Source organism: Cololabis saira, chromosome 2 (genome assembly GCF_033807715.1).
Source record: "Cololabis saira isolate AMF1-May2022 chromosome 2, fColSai1.1, whole genome shotgun sequence".
NCBI lineage: Eukaryota > Metazoa > Chordata > Actinopteri > Beloniformes > Belonidae > Cololabis > Cololabis saira.
Window position 1 is genome coordinate 15,607,852 of NC_084588.1, and position 22,415 is coordinate 15,630,266.

The window sequence follows — 22,415 nt, forward strand, 5'->3', positions numbered from 1 at the left end:
CTGGGTTTATCACCTAACACACGGTCCAGCTCATTGTAAAACGGGCAGGTTATGCGACCACGACCGCTTCGCTGATTTGAATCCTTAGCTTCTTTATTTAGTAATATGCTTAAATTCAGCCGGTTGTCTCGTCTGATCTGAGGTCGTAGGTGAAAAAGAGGTGAGCGCGGGGAGGGGAGGAGGAGAGGCGGAGGCCGCCCGGAAGGACCCCCGCCGTCTCCCGGGTCTCTCCCCCGCCGTCTCCCGTGTCTCCCCCGGTGCTCGGGGCTCTGCGTGTGACGTCAAAGTCGCATTAATTCCGACCTGGCTGTTCACACTGAGGTCGCATTGCAAAACATCAGACCTGTATCCGATTTAGAACCACATATGGAAGCGACCTGAATCTGATTTGAAAAGATCAGATTCCATGTGACTTGTGCTGTTCACACTGTCATAAACAAATCAGATCTGAGTCACATATGAGCAAAACATCGGATTTGGGTCACTTGGGAACTGCAGTGTGAACGTAGCCTAAGACACAATGAAAGGCACCCCTAGTGGGACAAAGTGGTATTAAAAGATTGTCCCCGCTCATTGGGGCAGCATTGTCAGTGGCTGTTTTCTCAACACTGCAGATCTACATCCCCCTTGTGTGATCAGATGTGGTAAAGTTGGTTCAAGGAATCAGGTTTTTATTACACAAACAAGTCAGTAGTAGTTGACTTATTCCACTCAACATAATCTGATTATTACATTCAGAATTAATTCTGTATATTTTGGAAAATACAAAAATCTGTAATATAAATTCAGCATATGTACATAATTATATTTTATAATTGACCATTAAGCAGCAGGACTTAATTAAAGTACATCTTGTAGGTTTTGTGCTCCTTTTTTCCAATTTGCGACTTTTTTTCTCCATCTTCCGCCGCCTCCCCTCCCTCTGTGGTTGCACTCCCTTCCCTGCTGTCAGTGTGTGACGGATCGATGCTCTATCCTTTTGGCTTCCCCTTGCAACTGTATTCTCCTGGTAATTGAGCTCAGCTGGTGTCCCAGGGGGCTTTTGATTTTCACAGGCACTTCTTGGAGCTCACTCGTCTTCTGTCATCTACATCATCACTTGCTCCTTCCATCCTTCCTCCTTAATTTTTTTCCTCAGTCTTTTTCCCCACTTGCTGCTGTCACCCTCAAGAACCTCTAAAACCAATACCCCAAAGCTCTAATTGGTTTTGCTTTCCACCTGCAATGTTATCTCGCTCACCTTGTGTTGCCTGCTGAGCTTGGCCATGCCACTCTTGCAAACAAACCCATTACAAGTCAAGTGTTTTCGTATGTCCTTCATGACAGTTGACAACTTCTTGCATCTGATAGCAACTACATTCAAGTGAATATTGCATCTCATGAAGACGCTGTATATTTTTACAGGGATGTGCATAACCAGTGTTGAGACTAATGCGTTATTTAGTACCGCGTTACAGTAACGCCGTTAGTTTTGCGGTAACTAATACTCTAACGCATTACTTTTTAAATTCAGTAACTCAATTACCGTTACCAAACGGTGCGTTACTCTGTATTTCTGGCTACAGTGAAGTTACAGTGAAGTTTTTTTTCCCCACACGCGGAGACCTGAGGAAATGTAGTGGGCGTGTGTGTGTGCATTCAAAAACATGAGCGGTCATGGCGAGCCAAGAGAAGGCGAGTTTTGCGACGTGGATATATTGTTATTACAGAAATCCCTGGTCTTTTGCAAGGGTTACGTTCCAAAAAGAACCCGTGATAAGTGAAATTCTTTTTACAATTATTATAAAAGGTTTCAAATTTCAGAGATCAGCACCGCCTCGCACTTATTCCACTGCTCTTCTGAGCCGCTGCATCCCAACTCTGGAGCGTCTTTTTCTCTTAAAGCCCGCGGTGCAGCTGTGTTTTTTCGAGAGAAGAAAATAGTTATGGGTCGTTGTTGTCGCTCTTTTTTTTTTTCTGGGCAAAAAGATTCTTATAAACCGACATGACACCATTGGTTATATTTGAGACTGTAATGAAAGATTCATCAAAGGCTCCCGTTCTTGAGCTGCTGCTGAAGCTCATTGGCCGTTCTCAGCTTGTTGCTAAGTGACCAACGTTATTGACACAGGAAGTGAAGAAGCGGGGAGACTGTTTAGAATGCAGAACACCATGCTGAAATGAAGGCTAGAGGGGCATTAAATGGGAGCATTTAAAATAACGTTTTTATTTAAAGTAACTAAAAAGTTACTTTTCATAGTAACGCATTACTTTTTGGTCTAAGTAACTGAGTTACTAACTGAGTTACTTTTTAATGAAGTAACTAGTAATGGTAACTAGTTACTATTTTTCAGTAACTAGCACAACACTGTGCATGATCAATGTGCCAAAAAAATGCAGGATGCAGTCACCAGCCACCAGCCAGGATGCTGGTGATGGCTCTCGTACGTACTAGAAGCAGTGAGTATACTCATTGGGCACCCCTACAGTTTGCAAATATTCTTTGAACCATCCACATTTGTCTGTTACATCACACATTAAGCTCAATGTAAAAATCAACCAACTTCTTAATTCTTATCTCCAACCTTTGATCTCCACCCACACCTTTTGCTGCAATCTGTGTACCTTCGGAGAGCGGAATCGCAGATCACAGCGCAACTCACAGCAAAGTACATTTATGTAGTTCTCTCAATTTGAGAAATAAATAAGCTTAATGGTCTACTAGTGCTTTGGTTTATGTTGCCATATATCCCCAGTTGGATATCTAATGGGTTTTTGGTGTTTTTATTTGTTTTTGTTATGTTTTTCCCCCAATCAGAAGTTGAAAATTCTGACATCCAAGTTGTTACTGAATTCAGCCCTGCATCAGAAAATTGCACATCAAAAATCTCCTCTGGTACGAGTGTGTTTGGATCAGTGTGAGCATTGTTGATAGAACACACTGATGGCAGCAGGAAGGAGGACCTGCGATATCTCTCGCCCACACTTGTGATGGAGTCTGTCCCTGGAGACGCTGCTCACTGGCATAAAAATGTCCCGCATGAGGCGATAGTCGTTGTCCATCATAGATGCTAGTTTGAACAACATTCTCTATCCCCCCACAAACATCTTTGGTCAAGCTGAAGATTAGAGAAATGTTAATGTTTGAGAATAAATCTGCCGATTTGAGGTGTCTGTTAATAATGTGTTTGGGGAGCTACTTAATTTAATTTTTGTAAAAAAAACAACAACTTTAGATTGATCTCAGAAATGATAAATGCCATGAAATATGAGGTGGAATGGAGCTGAGAGGCTTACTCATCCAACTACAACGAGCTGCTGTGAACGGAGGTGAAAAAGACACGATGAAAAATAAAAAAATCTATTAAGACTGTATCTCGTCAGTGTTTTGATCCAAGTATGTCACAGAAATTCCATTAGGACCTCAGGAAATTGTGTCAAGTTTTAAAAAATGGCCTAATTTTTAATGTGATGCTTAGCTTATTTGGATCAAAGAGGTTGCTCTAAAAATCTGAAATCTGTTTGAAAAATGCTCTTTCAGTGACATTAAAACTCTTTAACGTTACGGAAACAGCATGTTTCAACACAAGTCAACAGTTCTCAACTTCATCACGAGAGTGACTTCAGAGAGTGTTACTCTGGTCTCCTTGAATGTTGTTTTTCTTTAGCAAGTTTAGGAGAGACAGAAATAAAATGTTTACCGTAATCATAAATTCAAAAACTTGGGCAACAAGCTTAGCATCCAGAAGTAGTTGTACTTCATTCTTTCCATTAAAGGTCATTGATTTAGTGGAAATTTACCTTTTTTTTTGTTTGATTTTAAACCTGAATTAAAGAAAAAAAAACACTTCCGAGAACAGATCGGACATTCGAGAAAAAACCCTTGCTGGCAAGTATTATGTAAGAAATGTTTCCCTCTCATCTGCTCTTCCTCCTGAGCTTGAAGCAGCTGTCACTGCTGTGCTGTCAGTTAAATAACCGTCGCATGAAAAATAAAACATTGTAGTTACATCAATCAGACAAATACAATTCTAAACAGATATATCTGTTATGATTTTTTTTCCTCATCATTTTGATGTCATACAGCATGACTGAACACATTTGTTTGTTTTAACGGAACACGAGTTATTAGGTCAAACAATGTTTTCTGTATTTGGTTTGGCCACGAGAGATCTGATGCTGCTGTGAAAAAAAAAAAAGAAGAAATTCTAAGCATTGAGATATGACTTCAGAAATAAAGTCCAACTGTTTGTCTTAGTTGTTTGAGCTTGTGGGTTCTGGAGTTGTGAGCAAGCATATAGCAGCCCCGGGAGTATTTTATTATTCAGTGATCGGCTGAACACGACAGCAAATGTGGAGAAAAGATCATCCATTCCGGCACTGTATACACTAAAAGAAGATAAACATAATTTGTAACAGTGTTAATGATTCCACAGCCTTGAAAGGCCAGCTCTATCCTTCAGTTGTACATCTTTCATTTTGTTGTTATGATCCAAACTTTCAAGGTTTTCTTCACAAGGTCGCCGGTATTATTATTGGGTACCGAAAGAGTGAAGAAGTAAAAAACACGGTGGATGTGTAACAGATCAGGGTACGTAACACATACAAACAACCCTCGGGGCTTTCTGGCCCCCGAAGGATCAAAACATCTCTCTTCACGCCATCTCAAACTAAAGACGACTGGCTGTCAGTACAGTGTCTCTCTTACACCGGAAAAATTCAAGAAGTCCTTCATAGTCTAGATGGAAAGTGGGGTCCACGCGCACCCCCCGGATTTTTTTATGCCACCTGATTTTTTTTAATCCTTTAAATGTCTAGTTTCAGAATTTGGTCAGTGCCAAGATCAACTAATGTCTGAAAGGCTTCGTTTTCACACTTAATTGCATCTAACTCCAGACCAGAAAATTGAAATTTGAGATTCGCAAAGTAGCATATCCTATCATACATACAAGCCACAGAGACTAATAACACATTTATTTTTGCTGCAACCACTGAGCAACGACCAAAACAACCTAGCAACCACCTAGCAACCACTTTTAAGACCCTAACTACCCTAGCAACCACCCTAGCAACCACCCTAGCAACCACACCTAAAAGAACTTAAAACCTCCTTGGTCTAGAAGGAAAATGGGTTTCAAGGGTAACCCCTATTATTTATGTCATCTACTTTTTGTTATCATCAAAGTGTCTTCTTTCAGAATTTGTCAGGTGCCAACCTAAAATCATCTCCCAAAGGCTTTATTTTTTATCCTTGTACTGCGAACCCCGACCAGAAAACTCTAAACACCGACATAGTATGTGGTGCAACTTTTGTCCTAAACAACTTACAGAGACAAATTAATACATTTTCCAAGCCAACTCTGATAGGCCATCACGTAGCAACCACCTTTAAGACCCTAGCAACCACCCTAGCAACCACCCTAGCAACCGCCTCTGTAAGTTGTTTACACACCACATTGTAGAGACAAATGAATATATTTACCCAGGCAACTCTGTTAAAATGAACACAATAAAATAATTCGTTATTACATTTGACTACACACTGACTGTTTAAAACAAAAATCGTAAAATAAAAAGGCAAAAAATGTGTGTAGGATGCAGTTAACTTGTGACTAATCGTCAAATTCGCCATCACTGAGGAGATCTTCTATCTCTATTTCTTCCATTTCTAAGTCTTCATCATTCTTATACTCGTTGTCCTCTTCATCACCAGATATGTTGTTGTTGACAGCATCGGCTCCCATGTCAAGAGCCGCCTGCTCTTCCACCTCAGCTCTTTGAGCCAGTAACTCGACAAGAGTAGGAGGGAGGATGGGTCCCATTGTCCATATGGGTTCCAGTACCTTGTTGTCTGTTTTCTCCCAGCCCATGCCCGGGTCATATGCTTTTGGGCTTTCCATTATTGCCTCGGCTGCTCTCTTATAGCATGCCACCCTGTAGTTAGCCCGTTGCAGATGGGGGATGAGACAGGCTTTGGGAGGAGGCAGGCGTTCGAGGTCTACTTTCGACCTAGAGTCCAGGACCTTCTCGCTACCAACCAACTTCCTCAGCATCTTCGCTCGTGCTGCATCAACCGATGTTATTTGTGGTTGGCCATACATAATGCAGGTGAATTTTTCCATCTCATTTTGCAGTTCATCTGTGACGAGCCAGTCTTCACCAAGCTGTGTGAAGGCACTCTGGAGTTTTGGATTCTGCTGTAGCTTCTTAAGGGGATTTACCTTTCCCTTGCCTTTGAAGGCGCTGGTACAGTCCTCCCCGGTGAAGACATAGAATCCCAGCAGCGTGCTGCAGTACTCAGGGCCCAGTGTGTCAGCCAGTTCTGTGATATTTATGAAAGTGCGATTCTTTCCAGAGCCATGGTCCAGGTAAATGGAAAGCTGGATCTTGCTGGCATGATGGAGGAGGATCATCAGGATATCTGTTTTACCCAGATGTCCTCTGCGTACCTTGTCTTGGTATTGTTGGTACTGACCGATCAGGTTTAGGAGTGAGGGATCCTTCAGAGTGGTGTCAAGGTTCTCCGAAGAGCAGCAGTGGATGAGGTTGATTAGGGTCTCATGTGGGATGTCTGGCTTCTCGTCATCTAGGAAGACATCGAAGAGCAGCCGTTCAAGTGCTTCTGTGACTGCCTTCAGACTAAAGAGAGCCTTGGCATATGATTTCGCACTTAGGATGTGTTTCAGGCAACCACTGGTTGCGAGGCCTGCCTCAATGAGGATCTCTGCATAGCCAGCTCCAAGACACCTATGGCCAGTGAGCCTGCCCATGTAATTCATGGCTGTATGGAACTTGCCAATAAGGACGACATGCCTACTGAATTCCTGAACTCATATTTCCATACTATAGGACAGGCCTTCATCACCACTCCTAGGTCAAATGTGTTGATCGTGTATGGCTGTCCAACCTCCTTGGTTGCTGCCTCAGACCTCTTGAGGATCTCATACACCACTGCGTCTGTCAGAAGCACTTGAACGGGCTGCTCTTCGATGTCTTCCTAGATGACGAGAAGCCAGACATCCCACATGAGACCCTAATCAACCTCATCCACTGCTGCTCTTCGGAGAACCTTGACACCACTCTGAAGGATCCCTCACTCCTAAACCTGATCGGTCAGTACCAACAATACCAAGACAAGGTACGCAGAGGACATCTTGGTAAAACAGATATCCTGATGATCCTCCTCCATCATGCCAGCAAGATCCAGCTTTCCATTTACCTGGACCATGGCTCTGGAAAGAATCGCACTTTCATAAATATCACAGAACTGGCTGACACACTGGGCCCTGAGTACTGCAGCACGCTGCTGGGATTCTATGTCTTCGCCGGGGAGGACTGTACCAGCGCCTTCAAAGGCAAGGGAAAGGTAAATCCCCTTAAGAAGCTACAGCAGAATCCAAAACTCCAGAGTGCCTTCACACAGCTTGGTGAAGACTGGCTCGTCACAGATGAGCTGCAAAATGAGATGGAAAAATTCACCTGCATTATGTATGGCCAACCACAAATAACATCGGTTGATGCAACACGAGCGAAGATGCTGAGGAAGATGGTTGGTAGCGAGAAGGTCCTGGACTCTAGGTCGAAAGTAGACCTAGAACGCCTGCCTCCTCCCAAAGCCTGTCTCATCCCCCATCTGCAACGGGCTAACTACAGGGTGGCATGCTATAAGAGAGCAGCCGAGGCAATAATGGAAAGCCCAAAAGCATATGACCCGGGCATGGGCTGGGAGAAAACAGACAACAAGGTACTGGAACCCATATGGACAATGGGACCCATCCTCCCTCCTACTCTTGTCGAGTTACTGGCTCAAAGAGCTGAGGTGGAAGAGCAGGCGGCTCTTGACATGGGAGCCGATGCTGTCAACAACAACATATCTGGTGATGAAGAGGACAACGAGTATAAGAATGATGAAGACTTAGAAATGGAAGAAATAGAGATAGAAGATCTCCTCAGTGATGGCGAATTTGACGATTAGTCACAAGTTAACTGCATCCTACACACATTTTTTGCCTTTTTATTTACGATTTTTGTTTTAAACAGTCAGTGTGTAGTCAAATGTAATAAACAATTATTTTATTGTGTTCATTTTAACAGAGTTGCCTGGGTAAATATATTCATTTGTCTCTACAATGTGGTGTAACTTTTGTCCTAAACAACTTACAGAGGCGGTTGCTAGGGTGGTTGCTAGGGTCTTAAAGGTGGTTGCTACGTGATGGCCTATCAGAGTTGGCTTGGAAAATGTATTAATTTGTCTCTGTAAGTTGTTTAGGACAAAAGTTGCACCACATACTATGTCGGTGTTTAGAGTTTTCTGGTCGGGGTTCGCAGTACAAGGATAAAAAATAAAGCCTTTGGGAGATGATTTCAGGTTGGCACCTGACAAATTCTGAAAGAAGACACTTTGATGATAACAAAAAGTAGATGACATAAATAATAGGGGTTACCCTTGAAACCCATTTTCCTTCTAGACCAAGGAGGCTTTAAGTTCTTTTAGGTGTGGTTGCTAGGGTGGTTGCTAGGGTGGTTGCTAGGGTAGTTAGGGTCTTAAAAGTGGTTGCTAGGTGGTTGCTAGGTTGCTTTGGTCGTTGCTCGGTGGTTGCAGCAAAAATAAATGTGTTATTAGTCTCTGTAGCTTGTATGTATGATAGGATATGCTACTTTGCCAATCTCAAATTTCAATTTTCTGGTCTGGAGTTAGATGCAATTAAGTGTGAAAACGAAGCCTTTCAGACATTAGTTGATCTTGGCACTGACCAAATTCTGAAACTAGACATTTAAAGGATTAAAAAAAATCAGGTGGCATAAAAAAATCCCGGGGGTGCGCGTGGACCCCACTTTCCATCTAGACTATCAGTTTGATACGAGTGTGGGTTTGATTATATGGTACTGTTCCTCAAAAGCCTCATTTGTCTTTTGCCTTTGAAGTTTGTCACCCTGTTGCACAACTGCTGCTGATACAACATAACAGATTTATGAACACTGCTTTCTTTATGTTTTTTTTTCTTTTCGTGTGAACATCAACCACCTATAAACTGCATATGAACAATCTATCACATCAGACATTTCTGGGACCCCCAAGTGTGATGAACAACTTATTAACTTGGGGGCCAGCTATCATCATGTACATCTCTTGAATGGAAATTTCATGAGCATTAATCGTCAACAGGTTATGTTATGAATTTAATGACATTTTTTTACTGGCTGGACAAAATCAGCCTCTCTAAAAGGGTCACGCAGCTGTTTTTAGCTGGTATGCTGTTGAAAAACATCTGCATTACTAAACTGATCGTTGTTAAGCAGAAGAGGGATGGTGGCTGTCAGCAGTTCCTGTGAAGAAAGCTCAGCTCATCTAACGGCACAGTCATTGTGTTTTGGTTGAGACTACTATTTATTGTACATTTATTTCCATTAATGTTCAGAAATGGTTGCTGTTTGTGTCTCTGCCTGTTCTCGTGTCTGTTTGTTTGTTTTCTCTCTTGCAGATTTCAAAGGCTTGTGTGCCCGTTGTGTGTTTTCCTGTGTTTCGCTCATTTCAGACTAGCAGCGAATGCCACCCCCTCTCACATATGTTAATTATTAAAAACTAAAAAAAAGCATTAAAGATATATGCTTTAGGTTTTAACAAACTTGGTATTAACCATTCATATAGGCTATAGTCTAAAAGCACAAGCAGACTAGAGGGCATAAAATCCAGATAAGTCTGTATATATAGTTGCATTTAAATCCAAGACATTCATATGGTTAAAAAAGCTGGTTAAAAACAGATTTAAAACTGTTTAAAAAGCATAATTAAAAATGGTTAAAATATATGCACTGGATAAAATGTATAAAAGTCATATGTAAAGTTTAATATGTTCATTTAAAAGAGGTTTTAAAAGAGGTTCATTTTATTTTAAGAAACCTGTGTAATCAGCTGTGCAACCTAACTTGTTACCAATTTGATGTCAGTCAATCAGCCAATCAGAGTCCTTCCCTCGGTAAGGGGCGGGGCCAGTGGCGCAGGTCGGGCTCATGTTGGGTTTCGCGAGCAGTCCTACTGTTTTCCACGAGAAAGCAGAGACGAGGCCGCGCGTTGCTGAGAGTATTTAAGTTCATCTGCAAGGTCGACTACTCGTGGTCCTGATAATAACTTGTTGGTATTCTAAAACAAGGTAAATAAACGTGTGCCTTGTTTTCTATGCTGTAACTAACCGTAATAGTGATAAGAACATGATCTGTGATGTTAGTTCCCAGTTAAAACAGAGTTCACGTTAATTTGCAATGAAATAACGTTTGATATTGTGGCTCAAATGAGTTAATATGCTTAAAGGAGACGTGGAGAGAGAGAGGGAGTGGTTTTCGACGGACGGTTTCCACCACAAACCATTGTTTGGGATTCGTGAGAACTAACTGAACTAACTGAATTTGCACGTACGTTTTGTTTCTGCTCACGTCAGATGCAGACAAAAAATAAAAATAATGTTCAGAATATGAAAAGATGGCCAAAAATCATGTAAAAGTCTGCGGGTAGATTATACTGATATCGTATCTAAAATACAATCATAATAAATGAATGTTAAATTAATATTGAATTTTCATTTGACCATTCTTTAATTAGCCATGTCAGTGATTTTTGAACGCTGACATTTGGTTCACGCCTGTATTTGTGCCTGGTGGCGTCCTTGATGTTCAAGCTCTGTGCTGCATCCCATTTAGTGTTTACCTTGAAATACAGTTACCAACATTATTCAAAATCATCATTTTGGCCGTGTTGCTGCTCAGACCTTGAATTGTGTTTGGGAAAAAAATAAATAAATAAAAATGTTAGTATGCAGAAAAAGCCTCCATGAAGACAATGATGTGAAACATGAAGGCCAAAAACTGGAAAGGAAACAAAAGCAGAGGAAAATCTAAAAATATTATTAATCCGGACAGAAACAAAGGAAACAAAGGAAAAGGAAAAAAGGAAGTCAAGAAAGATGCCACACATAGTGGTAAAAACTATAAAATAAAAAAAGGATATAATAAACTAAGAAGATGAGCAAACCAACTAAACATGAGCAGAGTAAGTAAGAGTAAAGTCTAACCAAACAGGCCAAGGAGACTAAACACAGATCCATAACACCACAAATCACTTTAACCAGGAAAATCAAACCTTTCCTTTTTAATGGCGGATGCAAATGCATGTATCCGATTCATATAAGGTGTAATTCCACATATGAACGATCCAAGACTTGTAAATTAGAAACAAGTTCTCATCCTTTAATTTTATTTCATGTAAATGTCATAATAATAAAACAATACGTTCAAATATAATTTTGTGCAGGATAGCTACACATACCATCAGTTTATGTCATATATGCATCATGTACAGGGATAAACTAATTACATTAAAATGCCAAGAGAAAATGTTTCCTAAGATCATCCGCTTGGATTTCACTGATTTCTCATGTAGTGGTAAAAACTGGACTGCCAAGTATTCAATCTGTAACAGAATCATCGAGATGATGGGGAAAACGTTCAAATTCAGTCGTGAGGATTCCACCAGAGAAGTCAGTGGTTAGATATTAGTTTGACTCTGTTTAACCATCAACATGTCTCTGGTGTGGTTGGAAACAGCCTGTAATCAGACTGTTCAAAGAGTTTTTTTATTTTTTTATTTTCCCTTAATTAATAGTCTTCATTTAGGGTGTAATCAATCTATCCCTACCTGCAGGCTATGCTGCTTTAGTTTTTAAGGTGGCTGTAATTAAATCTCTACTTAGAAAAGCTGGACTTGATCTTTGATTGAAAGCTAATTTATGGAGCTATGTCCAATCTCCCATTCATTTAAGTTCTTGTAAAAAAAAAAAAAAAAAAAAAAAAAAAATCAACTAATCAGTCATTTGCATAGAAATGATAACTCATCATAGCAGAACTGGTTTCCATCTTTCGCTCTCTTTCTCTCATTTAAAATTATTTTATTCACATCCAACGGCCTGAAGGACCTCGCTCTCTCTTATGTGAAGAAAACTCTTAAATGAGAGCATATTCTCTCAAACAGTTGATTTTTTGTGGTTCCCAGAGTTTTCAAATGTAGAATGGGGGACAAAACCAACAGATCCTTCTCCTGTAGAACCAGCTCCCAGTTGGTATTTGGGAAGCAGACAAAATTTCATTTTTTTTTTTTAAATATAAGGGATTGGACCAAAGGAAAGATTCGATGCAAGCTGATGGGTTCCTTAGCTAGGACTCTTTTAGTCAAATGGAATATGAATTGAATTACGTCTGTATTGCAAGTAACTTTACTGACTTGGAATGTAATTAGAATTTAATGGGATTATATTTGACTTTGTACACTTGTTGAGTAGTGTCTGTGTAAAGTGCTCTGACAGGACGACTGTTGGGAATTGGCACTATACAAGTAGATTAAATTGAAATTTATGGAGCAAGGGGAGAATGGTAGCAAAAAAAAAACCTGTATTTGACTTTAAGGGGTCCTGCAGGCCAATGAAGTAAAGATAAAATTCCTTTTTGTTGTTTTCACAAGGGTCTGTCCTGGTACCATGGGCAGCCGCAGCCAGACCGTGGTCTCATCACTTCCACATGCCAGAATAACTCGAATTAAGACGCATTATCTGGCACTCGTAGCTCAATTTCAAGATCTCCAGTTCGGTTCAACTACTGCTCGAGTAAGGTGTATACATCGCTTTTAAAAATTCGATATCAGTCGGACTAATGCAAACATCTGACTTTCTGTGCATGTGAACGTACTAAGTGTGTCAGTTGGCACTAATCACATTGGCCTTTCATTTAAACCGTTCATTTGTAAGTTAAGCCATATTTTACTGAAGGCACTGTAACAATTGTACAAGCAATTCTGTGCCCTCCCTCAGAACCTGGCGGATTTAAATCTGTCCCAAATTGATGTTTGAATTGATATCAATTAGGATAGATTGATAGTGACAGTGGACAACATATAGGATAAGAATAAGTAACTATAATAACAGACTACAAAATGTACAAAATAAAATATCAAGATATAATAAAATAATTCTTTTTGTAAAAAATATTTAGTTTTAATGGAGCCAGGTTCTGTATTTTGTGTTTGTATATTGATAGATAGGGAAAACAATATCCAGGGGGGTATTCCAAGAAGGAGGTTTAACAAACACTGAGTTAAAGTCTCATCTTGAGGTTAGTTGAACCCATGACGACTAAACCCGCTCAGTTGGTTCCAACACACCGGTTATGAATGAACTCAACTAACCCAGAGTTGGGTAACCCAGAGTTGTGCGAGTTCCCGGTGACTCTATAAAGACATCATCTATCGAGGGTTGAAAATGGAGCAGCAAGTGCTCCACCACACCAATTCATCTGCCAAAGCACGTGATATGGCTTGGCAGAGAATTACTGATCGCGTCAATGCGTAAGTCTAGGCCATTATGTGAATTTAATATTAAATGAATGAAGCAAACAATGGGCAAATGAATTGAAAAAAATAAAAAAAGTGAAAACTCCGTCAACTGTATTTTATTAATTGAAATGATTAAGACAGATTTGATCACGCGCTCTGTGACCATCTGCCATGTCAACCTGCTGCTGAAAGGGAGGAGCCGGTACCGGAGGAGCGGCTCCATGCAACAAATCTATCCCAGCCCTGTCTGGGCAGACCCTCAGCCTGCGCAAGCACTGAAACCTCTCCTTGAGAATCCCAAAAGTCATCTCTATTTTGACCCGGGTTCTCCTGTGAGTCACGTTGAAGCGCGTTTGCGCTCCAGCATCTGGATCGGGGTACGGGGTAATGAGCGTGGGGAGGCGCGGATATCCTCTAACCCCCAGGAGATATCCATAAAATTCTCCTGCAATTGCACATATAACATAAAGTTAGACACATGAATATTTGCAAAACTGATCAATATAATATTAGTAATATAACGCACTCTGTAGACATTTGATGCTCAAATTTGATTCCCTATCCTGGCATCATGCACAGAGCCTGGCCATCTCGCCTGTTAGATTTGCAGCATTGCATATCATCTGGCAATTGAAAAAATATGTTTTCAAACATCATTAAAAATAAAAGCAGCTTACGGTTCCATTATACCTACTTGCACATGCCGTGGAAACCTTTCCTGGGGGGTATTCCTAGAAGTAGGTTTACTGGCTAAACTGGGTATGTTAACCCAGGGTAAATGGTAAACCTGCATGGGATTTCCGTTCCAAAATCGTCAGGTTAAGTAAGTCACCATGGTAACATGGGCTCTGAACCAAACCTGGTAGGGGTAGGTTTTAGGCCGGTTTTGTTCAGGTTTTGTTCAGATAACCCAGTTATGTTCGGGTATTTAAGCGCAAGTTCAGGAGGGCTGCTGCAACTTGTTACACATAGAAGCCCAAGTTGTCCATTCAATTCACCGTGAGAGGGTTATAGACCACGATATGACATTTTATCTTTCCCCGATGAGTATTTGCGAGAGCGCTACCGTTTTTCAGCAGAATCCCTGATTTACTTGAGTAACCTTCTCCATCCATACACTGTAAACCCTAATAAGTTCACAGAACTCAAAAAAAATTGTAACTGATTACCCAAAAATATTAAAATATTTTTAAATGTTTTAAGTTTATATAAAATAAAAATTACACTTACAGTTGCCTTAAATTATCTTAATATTATCTTTAAAAAAGTAATATTCCACATATTATAGTTTGGGAGAAATACACTCAAAATGTTCAATATTCCTCAGCTCGTAGTCTGTAAGACATACACTCAAAATTCATTCTAAAATCAAATACTGATGCCAGCCCGCTATACATATAATCAGCTAATAATGTTAGAAAAAATGAAAGCGACACCACTATTACAATTCAACCATTTTTAACGTCTAACGTTTGCAATGTTGTATACATTGGAAACGTTACCCATCGTGGGTCTGCCCTCTCTTCACTGCAAACGCTCTCTGTTGTTTTGCGTCATTTTTTGGGAGTTTCCTGTACAGTATTGGAGTCGCTGAACATATCGGGAAAGCTACTGTCTGTCGGTCGGTGCGTAAAGTGTGCCTTGCGCTAAAGCGCTTCATGCACAACTTTAATAGTTTTCCTGGCAACAAACCTACGAGGGTCATTAAGAGTTCCACCAACTGGCAGGTCAGCATCGCTTAGGTTTCTCAAATATGCACAGAAATCTTTGCTGGTGAGATTACATTTAATGAGCATTAGTTATATTGCAGGCTTTCCAAACGTTATTGGATGCATCGATGGGACGCATGTGCCAATTACAGCACCATCCCAAAATGAGGCTGACTTTGTTAACAGGAAAGGTTTCCACAGCATCAATGTCCAAGTAGGTATAATGGAACCGTAAACTGCTTTTATTTTTGAGCGCTCTCTTATTGATGTTTGAACGTATTTCAATTGCCAGATGATGCGATGCTGCAAATCTAATATCAAGCGTGGAGGCGAGATGGCCAGGCTCTGTGCATGATGCCAGGATGTAGGGAATCAAATTTGAGCATCAAATGTCTACAGAGTGCTTTATATTACTAATATTATATTGATCAGTTTTGCAAATATTCATGTGTCTAACTTTATGTTATATGTGCAATTGCAGGAGAATTTTATGGATATCTCCTGGGGGTTAGAGGATATCCGCGCCTCCCCACGCTCATTACCCCGTACCCCGATCCAGATGCTGGAGCGCAAACGCGCTTCAACGTGACTCACAGGAGAACCCGGGTCAAAATAGAGATGACTTTTGGGATTCTCAAGGAGAGGTTTCAGTGCTTGCGCAGGCTGAGGGTCTGCCCAGACAGGGCTGGGATAGATTTGTTGCATGGAGCCGCTCCTCCGGTACCGGCTCCTCCCTTTCAGCAGCAGGTTGACATGGCAGATGGTCACAGAGTGCGTGATAAAATCTGTCTTAATCATTTCAATTAATAAAATACAGTTGACGGAGTTTTCACTTTTTTTTATTTTTTCAATTTATTTGCCCATTGTTTGCTTCATTCATTTAATATTAAATTCACATAATGGCCTAAACTTACGCATTGACGCGATCAGTAATTCTCTGCCAAGCCATATCACGTGCTTTGGCAGATGAATTGGTGTGGTGGAGCACTTGCTGCTCCATTTTCAACCCTCGATAGATGATGTCTTTATAGATTCACCGGGGACTCGCACAAATCTGGGTTACCCAACTCTGGGTTAGTTGAGTTCATTCATAACCGGTGTGTTGGAACCAACTGAGCGGGTTTGGTCGTCATGGGTTCAAGTAACCTCAAGATGAGACTCAGTGTTTGTTCAACCTCCTTCTTGGATACCCCCTGTTAACAAAGTCAGCCTCATTTTGGGATGGTGCTGTAATTGGCACATGCGTCCCATCGATGCATCCAATAACGTTTGGAAAGCCTGCAATATATAGCCAATGCTCATTAAATGTAATCTCACCAGCAATGATTTCTGTGCATATTTGAGAAACCTAAGCGATGCTGACCTGCCAGTTGGTAGGTTTGTGGCCAGGAAAACGAATAAAGTTGTGCATGAAGCGCTTTAGCGCAAGGCACACTTTACGCACCGACCGACAGACAGTTGCTTTCCCGATATGTTCAGCATCTCCAATACTGTACAGAAACTCCCAGATCCAAAAAAACGGAGAGCGATGCACATTGTTTGCAGTGAAGAGAGGGCAGACCCACGATGCGCAACGTTTGCAATGTATACATTGTATACATTGCAAACGTTAAACGTTAAAAATGGTTGAATTGTAACAGTGGTGTCGCTTTCATTTTTTCTAACATTATTAGCTGATTATATGTGTAGTGGGCTGGCATCAGTATTTGATTTTAGAATTAATTTTGAGTGTATTTCCCACAGACTATAAATTGTGGAATATTACTTTTTTTAAAGATAATATTAAGATAATTTAAGGCAACTGTAAGTGTAATTTTTATTTTATATAAACTTAAAACATTTAAAAATATTTTAATATTTTTGGGTAATCAGTTACACATTTTTTTTGAGTTCTGTGAACTTATTAGGGTTTACAGTGTATGGATGGAGAAGGTTACTCAAGTAAATCAGGGATTCTGCTGAAAAACGGTAGCGCTCTCGCAAATACTCATCGGGGAAAGATAAAATGTCATATCGTGGTCTATAACCCTCTCACGGTGAATTGCACGGATTTGGGCTTCTATGTGTAACAAGTTGCAGCAGCCCTCCTGAACTTGCGCTTAAAACCCCGAACATAACTCGGTTATCTGAACAAAACCTGAACAAAACCTGCTACTTAACCTGACCATTTTGGAACGGAAATCCCAGGTTTACCATTTACCCTGGGTTAACATACCCAGTTTAGCCACTAAACCTCCTTCTTGGAATACCCCCCAGGTCAATAAACTTTGGTAAAACAATGCAACTAGGGGGATCTTTTACACAGTGTTGTATATCATTGTATAAAAGTCTCTGTAAGGGAAAATATCGAAAATAACTTAAATAAAAACCTTCATTCTGCACTTACATAGCACTGTTTTGGGATGGATGGACTTCTGTCTGTGTTTTAGAAATACAGCAGACTGTGACAAAGTATCAAATGTTTTTTTTAAGGCATTGCTGCAATAATGGCTTAAAAAGAAATCAATACTTTATTCAAACAACGGAGGTATAGTCATGCCAAAGAAAAGTCATTACATTGACAAAATGAAACTGAGACCATGGGTTGTGTAGTGGCTAATCAAAACTCTGAAATGAGTTTGGAGAAAAACTTTTAAAGAGGCAATTTCAGATCGAGATAACTGGGATTTTGACCACTTTGTGCAGTTTTCTTAATGACAACAGTGAAGACTATTAAATGCTGGGTTGGTATGGGTATTGGCCTCTTATAAACCTTAGCCCTCTTAAAGTTATGATGATTTTGTTTCTACCAAGTGGCAGCATAATTGAGTGCACAATCTTGCTAGACCAAATAAATGTCAAATAAAAAAGAAATTGCATAATATTGCAATAAGTCCAATATTTTTGAAGTTATTTTGAAGTTGAAGCGTAGGGTATTGACTCAGTTTAAATTTACCATATTAAAACACAGCACAAACCCTCAGTGCAATTAAAGTACATTTTCCAATGGAGAGAGAAAAACATGTAACTTTTTGACGCTTGTAGGTTTGCAGTGAAAAAAACACGGCCAACGTTCCGGGGGCCGTCCTGGGGACCGTGCAGACCTGCGAGACAGCTCCGGGGGTCGCCCATGAAGCCGGGCAGACCGGCGAGAACGCTCGGGGGGACGTCCACGAGGCCGACCAGACAGCTCCGGGGGCCGCCCACGAGGCCTAGGCCTGGGTCTTGGCGTGGGGCTTGGCGGTCTTGGCGTGGGGCTTGGCGGTCTTGGCGGTCTTGGCGTGGGGCTAGGCGTGGGGCTTGGCGGTCTTGGCGTGGGGCTAGGCGTGGGGCTTGGCGGTCTTGGCGTGGGGCTAGGCGTGGGGCTTGGCGGTCTTGGCGTGGGGCTTGGCGGTCTTGGCGTGGGGCTCGGCGTGGGGCTCGGCGTGGGGCTCGGCGTGGGGCTCGGCGGGGGGCTCGGCGGGGGGCTTGGCGTGACGGGAACGTGACATGGCTCTGGAACGTGACATGGCTCTGGAACGTGACATGGCTCTGGAACGTGACATGGCTCTGGAACGTGACATGGCTCTGGAACGTGACATGGCTCTGGAACGTGACATGGCTCTGGAACGTGACATGGCTCAGGAACGTGACATGGCTGTACCCGGGTCCGGGGCGCCGGCTGCGGGGGTACCCGGGTCCGGGGCGCCGGCTGCGGGGGTGCCCGGGTCCGTGGTGCTGGCCCCCCCTCGAGGGGCGCCGGCCCCCCCTCAAGGGACAGATCCCAGATGTCCCCAGAGTCCACATCCAGGGCGGGCTGGGGGGGGACACGGGTCCTCGGAGCTGGCTGGGGGGGGACACGAGTCCTCGGAGCCGGCTGGGGGGGGACACGAGTCCTCGGAGCCGGCTGAGGGGGGTCCGAAACCATCACCGGAGGAGGGGCTGATGCGTCCGGGACCACCACAGGAACGTGGGGAGGTGCATCCGAGACCACCACAGGAACATGGGGAGGTGCGTCTGGGACCACCACAGGAACAGGGACAGACTCCAGCTCCTGCACCTGTGCAGGAGCTGGAGCCGGAACAGGCTGGGGCTGGCGCTGGCGCTGGCGCTGGCGCCGTCGCCGTTGCATCTGCAGGCTCCTGGGTCCACCCAGAGCCAGGCGTGTTCCCCAAAAGGGGTCCCAACACTCACGCACGTTTTTAGCCGCTTCACGGCAAAGGAAGTCCCACATGGTGAGGTACTCTCCCGCTGGGTCCACCTGGTCGGTCCGTTCTGTCATGATATGGTTTGTTCAGGACCCAAGTGCAGGAGACAGAGGGAGGCCAGAGGCAGGAGTTCTCAAAAACAAAAAGATTTAATCCACAAAAGGCAAAACAAAGTGCTGCAGAGCAGGATAGACAAAAAACCAGGATCATGAAAAAAGTACGAGGAGACATGGAGGAAGACACAGTACGGACCGACAGGGCACAAAGGAATGACAAGACAAGATATACTGTGGGGATAACGAGACACAGGTGCAGACACAATCAGGGCAGATGGGACACAGGCGGGGCAAGACAGAAACTGAAAGCAGGGGGGAATGTCAACCGTGACACTTTCAGTAACATAAAAACTCTTTAACGTTACTGAAACAGCATATTTCAAATAAATAAATAATAAAATAATACAGTAAATTCAAAAGCTTGGGCAACAAGCTTAGCATCCAGAAGTAGTTGTACTTCGTTCCTTCCATTAAAGGTCATTGACTGCGTTTACATGCACTCAATAACCCTTTTAAAACCCGAATATTGGCAATAACCCAAATTTGCACGGCCATGTAAACACCAATAACCCCTTTGAATAACCCAAATTTGCTCATATTCCGGTTTTTAAAAACCTGAATATTACCCCTGGGTTATTCCTTTTAAAACCCGAATATTCGGTCATGTAAACGCCAAACGGGATATCCCGATCAAACGGAACATGAATTTGTTTTCTGCGGATGCTCTGTTCACAAGGAATCCTGGGGCCGTATTCACAAAACATTCTTAAGAAAAAAAATCTTCTTAAGTGTCATTTTTTTCTTAAATTCAGTCTTAAGAAGAAAAAAGAGAAGAAGTCATATTCTCCAAAAAAGTTCTTAAGTATTTTCTCAACTTTCTTCTTAAGTTTCTTCTTAAGAAAAAACTTAAGAAGAAATGGTATTCTTGAAATAAAAGTTCTCAAATTTGTTCTTGACTTTTTTCTTAACTTTAAGACAACATTCACCTGTCTTAAAATGTCTTCTGTGAAAAGGTAAGTCTCTAATATCACCTTTTTCAACACATTTTAGACAAGTTTAGACTAGTAGGTCATAGTTTGAGGATATACTTTGTAATTAATTACACAAAGAGCCTGTTAACTGTTTGTTACCATGTTAATTAGCTTGGTAGTTAACTGTTAGTTAACTGATGGTTAGCATGTTAAATTAGCATTAGCATGTTAAATTACTGTAAGTTGTTGTCATCTTATTTCCTTTACATAATCAGTTGTTATTGCCCTCATTAGTTTTCCCACATTTGTTTTATAGATGGAAGCACTTTGGGTAGCAGTTAGGGAAGAAAACCCAACAAGACCAATGAGGGACGGAATGGATCCTCTAAGACTGCCGGATCATGTTTTACTGAGGCAGTGAAGGCTTCCTAGAAGGGCAATCTTGCAACTTGCAGATATTTTGAAAGATGAGTTGCAAAGGAGTACAAGGAGATCATCATCACTTCCTGTGGTACTACAAGTAATGGTTGCCTTTGAGATTCTTTGCCTCTGGAACTTTTCAGATGGTGTTAGGGGGCACTGTAGGAGTGAGTCAATCCTGTCAGTCGTGTGGTCAGGGATGTGTCAAATGCACTAAGCACAAGAGCAAGGCAGTTCATAAAGTTTCCAGCAACAGCAACAGAATGCATTCAAACCAAGCAGCAGCTCTTTGAGATTGCAGGATCTAATGTGTTCAAAGTAAGTTTACATGGCAGTACCTTATTTTAAAGATGTTTTCAGATGTTTGGGTACATTGCAAGAGAGATTATTTTGCGTTTGTCACCAGTCACCCGCAAGAGCATTTCTCGTACTATTTACAACTGTATTAAATAATGGAGAATTATAGAGCTATATAGCACTCATATGAACAAATATCACTGAAAACACCTTTAAAGTTCCCTTCTGTATTTTTTGAATAACAAACCGTTGAAAATTTTTAAAAATATATTTTTTAAATAGGCACCTAAGGATGAGGAGGATATCTATGTCAACAGAAAAAGCTACCATTCAATAAATGTGCAAGTCATCTGTGATGCAACACTGCGCGTCACTGACCTTGTAGCTAAGTGGCCAGGACAAACCCATGATTCCTTCATCCTGATGAGTTCGGGAATAGGCATAAAATTCAGCGATGGAGAAATGCCAGATGGCTGGTTGTTAGGTAAGAAAGTTATAAGAATGTTAAAAACATATTAATATTTCCACATCTAAATAAGCTTCCTAATAAAGTAATGATGGTCTCTATGACACAGGTGATAGTGGCTATGGCCTTCGACCCTGGCTGATGACACCACCCCTTCACCCAGGAACACTGGCAGAGAGGCGCTACACAAGTGCACAAACAAAGACCCGCAATATTGTGGAGCGATGCATCGGTGTAGTGAAGTCTCGCTTCAGGTGCATCGACCGTTCTGGAGGAGTGCTGCAGTACACACCTGAAAAAGCCTGTAAGATCATCACCTCAGCCTTCATACTACACAACATCTGCCAGATGTATCGCCTGCCAGTACCCAACATCCCTGACGACCACCCTGAGGAAGATGGACATGACCACCCTGCCCCATGCGAGACTGGCATCCAAGCTAGGAATGACCTCATTAGAAGGAGGTTCACCCAAGCAAATTAAAGCAAAATCTACTACACAGAATGTAAAATCACAATGTATGTAAATATCCCATTTGATTTGTTAGCAGTATAAAAAATGTTGTAGTTAGCATAGTAATATTTCAAAGAATATAAATTCAGACATTATTAGACAATCAAATAAATTATTTAATATTCAATAAAATGGAAATTGTTACAAAAAACTACTTTTTCAAAATCATTTAATTTGTTACAAGAAAACATTTAATTAATTTCATTTCTTTCTTTCTTTTTCATTTATCGTTTCTCCTGAGCAATTTTTAACTTCAATTTTTTTACATGCAGTAGCTCCTCCTGGATCTTCCTCATTGCTGAAACCTCTTTCAGCAATTCTCTCTGCAGCATGATCATCTCAGCAGTGTCAACCTAGGTCCTTGCTGGACGGGGCTGGAAGAACAAGGCGCTAGGCAAAATGTTGGACAGGAGGTTATCCTCTGTAGTCTGTAAAAACAAGTACAAAGAACAAAAGCAATTAA

General features: G+C 41.6%; 1 protein-coding gene across 1 annotated transcript; it reads left to right on the plus strand.

The window, feature by feature from the left end:
- Nucleotides 1–21,407: 21,407 nt before the first annotated feature.
- Nucleotides 21,408–21,982, plus strand: LOC133419748 (putative nuclease HARBI1). Its single transcript, XM_061709164.1, has 2 exons — nucleotides 21,408–21,457; nucleotides 21,603–21,982. Exons 1-2 carry the CDS (start codon nucleotides 21,436–21,438, stop codon nucleotides 21,920–21,922), a joined length of 342 nt encoding a protein of 113 aa, XP_061565148.1. The 5' UTR covers nucleotides 21,408–21,435; the 3' UTR covers nucleotides 21,923–21,982.
- Nucleotides 21,983–22,415: the final 433 nt, after the last annotated feature.

What these genes read in the sequence shown, in the direction of transcription:
- LOC133419748 (XM_061709164.1), top strand. Translation starts at nt 21,436, where the DNA reads ATGCCAGATGGCTGGTTGTTAG. An exon ending in GCCAGATGGCTGGTTGTTAG is followed by an intron (nt 21,458 to 21,602) that starts GTAAGAAAGTTA and finishes CCCTTCACCCAG; the next exon opens with GAACACTGGCAGAGAGGCGC.